Raw genomic sequence first — 4,308 nt, 5'->3', positions numbered from 1 at the left:
AGCGGTGCGAATGTAGCGTCGACGATACGTCTCAGCCGGAACGCCAACGTATTTAGACGTCCAATTGATATCTTATAGAGAGAGACTGATTCGATATCTATCAACATCTATAAACGTTGAAAAGACGCTAGCATTCTCGGCTGGGGTACTCGCGAATGAACGATCGCCGTTATCCGTCGTCCGAGGAATCGGACAACGAATTGCGCTGTCGCGAGCCCATGCCTAAGTTTTCGTCCGATTCGGACGACGAATGGGCGAGAGTCGAAACACCGTTGTCGAGTGCGCGCGCGTCGGTGGCGAAGGAGGATCCGCGATGGAATCTGGCTACCCATCATCTGCGTAGGGAAATCGGAGCGCGAATCCATCGCGAGCGAAAGTGGATAGAGACGACGTTGGCGAACTCCGCCAGGGCGAACGATTATATGCGTCGCCTGCCGCTCAAGTATTATGTCTATCACGAGTCGGTGTACGGAGGACAGAGCAGGATATATCGGGTTCAAACCGACTGGTCTCGTCGTCTTTTCGACCGAGTGAAATTCAACGTTCCCGAGGGTGAACCTTTCTGGACGCGATGCGGAAAGAGTGCGACGAATTGCTCGCCGCGGACGTCCGCGACGCGGACGGTTACCGCGCGTGGAGACGGCGATGCGACGAGTGTCTCCGACTCCTGCGGGAGCAGTGTCGAGTCAAACGCTCCGGGAAGCGAGGAAACACGGGAGCCGTGAGCGCTCTGGTGGCTCTGATAGCGCGATTGGAAGGTTTGAGGGAGGATCTGCGTCGACGATTCGAACGCGCCGTAGGTGCCGGCTTGGACGGAGGGGAAGGTGGTAGCGGCGGCAGCAGCAGCGACAGAGGTTTCTCGTGGATCGAGATCGACGCGGCGTTCCAACGTCGCGTGCTGACCGGCGCCGTGACGAACTCGACGTACATCGAGCCCGCGCGATTTCTCGACGACGCGAAGGGCACCGTGCTCGAAAAAGTGCGGGATAATATGACCGAGCACGGGTGTCTAAAGGTCAACGTTATATTTAACGGTGAATTCGTAGCGGATGTTAAGACCGACGTCAAGAGTATCGCTACGCGGAACGAACAGCTTCTCCCATGGTCCGATCTGAGCGAGTGGTACGATAGGCACGTGCGCGACGCGATTCTAACGCGGTTGGAAGAATTTCAGGAACGCGACAGCGGATGGGCGTTGTCGCGAATATTGAACCTAATCGTGAACGTGAACAAGTGTAATCCCATGCGCGTGGGATGTTGGATGAAAATACCGCTGAGTATAAGAGTTAAAGGGGCGGTGGTCAACGTGCCGTCGGAGAACGACACGTGTTTCGCGCGCGCGGTGGTCGCTGCTCTGTACCCCGCCAAGCGCAACGCAGAACGACTCGGCTCGTATCCCGATTACGCGACGGTGCTGAATCTCGACGGGATCGATTTTCCCATAGATCTGAAAAAGATCGGAAAATTCGAACGTCAGAACGACGTATCGATCAACGTGTTTGCAACTCGGGAAGAAATTGAAAAGAAAGCTAAGTTCGGCCGGGGCGCCGACCACAACGCGATCGTGCCTCTGCGGTTGACCGACGATAAGCGGGACAGGCACGTAAATTTGCTGTATCTGCCCGATACGCTGCGCGGCGTCAACAGGGGCCATTTCGCCTGGATAAAGAATCTGTCGCGATTGGTGAATTCGCAATTGACCGCGAAACGGTGCGCGAAGCACGTTTGCGATCGGTAGGTAAAAGAAATGAAATGAAAAAAAAAAAAACACGAGGGAATAAGGAAAAAAGACAAGGCGTTATTTTTTTTTTTTACATACGCACAGTAATCGCTCGCACGTTATTTTTTTCGCAGATGTCTACACTATTTCTATACGCGCGACAAGTTGGCCGCCCACAGCGTCGACTGCGGCCGAATGAACGACTGCGCCGTCGTTCTCCCGAACGAGAGGGACAAGTGGCTGTCTTTCGACAATTACGACAGAAAGGAGCGACTTCCCTTCGTGGTGTACGCGGATCTGGAGTGTCTTCTCGAGCGACGGGAGAGGGAGAACGTCGAGGGGGGCTCGAGAACGGAAAGATACGCTTATCAGCGTCACGTACCGTTCAGCGTGGGCTACTATCTGTGCTGCACCTACGACGATACCGCGTCCGCGTACAGATATCGTCGCGGCGAGGATTGCGTTTCGTGGTTCGTGAACGAGCTTCGCGTTCTCGCGCGTCACGTTAAGAATAAATTTTCCACCAATGTAGCGATGGTGGAACTCACGGAGGACGAGAAAAGCGAATTTCTGCTTGCGACTCATTGTCACGTGTGCGAGAAACCGTTTCAACCGGAGAACAATCGCGTGCGGGATCACTGTCACCTAACCGGACGTTACAGAGGTCCGGCGCATTCTCGTTGCAATCTGAATTATAGAAACGTTTACGTGATTCCCGTGTTCTTTCACAATTTGTCAGGTTACGACGCGCATTTCGTCGTCGAGAAAATCGCGAACGATTTCGAAGGCGGGGTCGATCTGCTGCCACTCACGAAGGAAAGCTACATATCTTTCTCGAAGACCGTTAAGGAGACGCAGACGGACGGAAAACGGGATTTGTACGTGAAGCTTCGATTCGTGGACTCGTATAAATTTTTAGCGGCGAGTATCGAAACCCTGGCGTCCTATCTGAACAGGGACAAGCTGAGAATCACGCGTTCGGAGTACGCGGATTTGAGCGCGGAGGATCTCGATCTGCTCACTCGCAAGGGTGTGTTTCCGTACGAGTACGTCGACGGCGCGGATAAACTGCGGGATACCGAGCTTCCGCCGCGCGAGGCCTTTTACAGCTCCCTGACCGACGAGACCGCGAGCGAGAGCGACTACGAGCACGCGACGAGGGTTTGGCGACGTTTTCGCGTGCGAGATCTCGGCGAGTACAGCGATCTGTATCTCAAGACCGACGTGCTTCTTCTGGCGGATATATTTGAAAATTTTCGGGACGCGTGTTCGGCGAGTTACGGGCTCGATCCCGCGCATTACTACACCCTACCGGGATACACGTGGGACGCGATGCTGAAGTACACCGGCGTGCGTTTCGAGCTGCTCACCGACATCGACATGGTGCTGTTCGTGGAACGCGGAATACGCGGCGGCCTCAGTCAATGTTCGCTCAGGTACGCGCGAGCCAACAACAGACACGTACCGACGCACGACTCATCCCAGCCCACTACGTATCTCATGTATTACGACGTGAACAATCTGTACGGCTGGGCTATGAGCGAATCGTTGCCCTACGCGAATTTCCAGTGGCTCGACGATCCTGATAATTTCGACGCAACGACCGTGTCGACGGACAGCGACGTCGGTTACATTTTGGAGGTGGATCTCGAGTACCCACGAGACCTGCACGACGCCCACGCGGATCTGCCGTTGTGCCCGACGCGCGACAAACCGCCCGGCAAGCGACAGGAAAAATTGCTCGCCACTCTCTACGACAAATCGCGTTACGTGACGCACTATCGAAACCTGCAGCAATGTCTGCGACTAGGTATGCGTTTGACGCGCGTTCGTCGCGTTCTACGATTCGACCAGTCGCCGTGGCTTCGCGCCTACATCGAGCTGAACACCGCGCTTAGAACGCGCGCGAGCAACGATTTCGAACGGAATTTGTACAAACTGATGAACAACGCCGTTTTCGGCAAGACTATGGAGAACGTGCGCGATCACGTGGACGTGCGTCTCGTGACGCGATGGGACGGGAGATACGAGGCGGAGGCGTTGATCGCTAAGCCGAACTTTCACAGCAGGAGCGTCTTTTCGGAGAATCTGGTGGCGATCGAGCTGCGAAGGCTCGAGGTAAAATTCAACAAGCCGATCTACGTGGGTATGTCTATTCTCGAGATATCCAAGACGCGTCTCTATGAGTTTCACTACGACTACATGGTGCCGCTCTATCGCGACCGTTGTCGAATTGCCTACACGGATACGGACAGTCTGATCTATTCGCTGAAGTGCGAAGACGTGTACGAGCGTATGAAACGCGACGTGCACAGGTTCGACACGAGCGATTACGCGGAGAACAACGCGCACGGTATGCCGCGCGTTAACAAGAAGGTGCCGGGTTTGATGAAGGACGAGAACAACGGCGCGATCATGACGGAGTTCGTGGGCCTCAGAGCGAAGATGTACACTTACAAGGTACTCGGACGCGACGACACCAGGAGAATAAAGGGCGTCAAGAGAAACGTAGTCGCGAAGAGGATCACGTTCGAGGATTACGTGGAGTGTCTGCGGAACGCGCGCGAGCTGAAGACGCGTCAGTCGTG

At 54.9% G+C, this 4,308-nt stretch overlaps 1 protein-coding gene across 1 annotated transcript in view; it reads left to right on the top strand.

Moving 5' to 3' along the window:
- The first annotated feature begins 571 nt into the window (after positions 1–571).
- Positions 572–4,308, top strand: part of LOC112463153 — a 3,970-nt gene continuing 233 nt past the window's right edge. Inside the window, exons 1-2 of the mRNA XM_025029347.1 lie at positions 572–1,734; positions 1,855–4,298. Coding sequence (XP_024885115.1) covers positions 572–1,734; positions 1,855–4,298 — 3,607 coding nt within the window. The remainder of the gene's footprint in view (positions 1,735–1,854; positions 4,299–4,308) is intronic.

The sequence above is a fragment of the Temnothorax curvispinosus genome, unplaced genomic scaffold, assembly GCF_003070985.1.
Source record: "Temnothorax curvispinosus isolate PA1 unplaced genomic scaffold, ASM307098v1 QBEX01013103.1, whole genome shotgun sequence".
Lineage (NCBI taxonomy): Eukaryota > Metazoa > Arthropoda > Insecta > Hymenoptera > Formicidae > Temnothorax > Temnothorax curvispinosus.
This window is presented reverse-complemented; position numbering and strand designations above follow the sequence as displayed.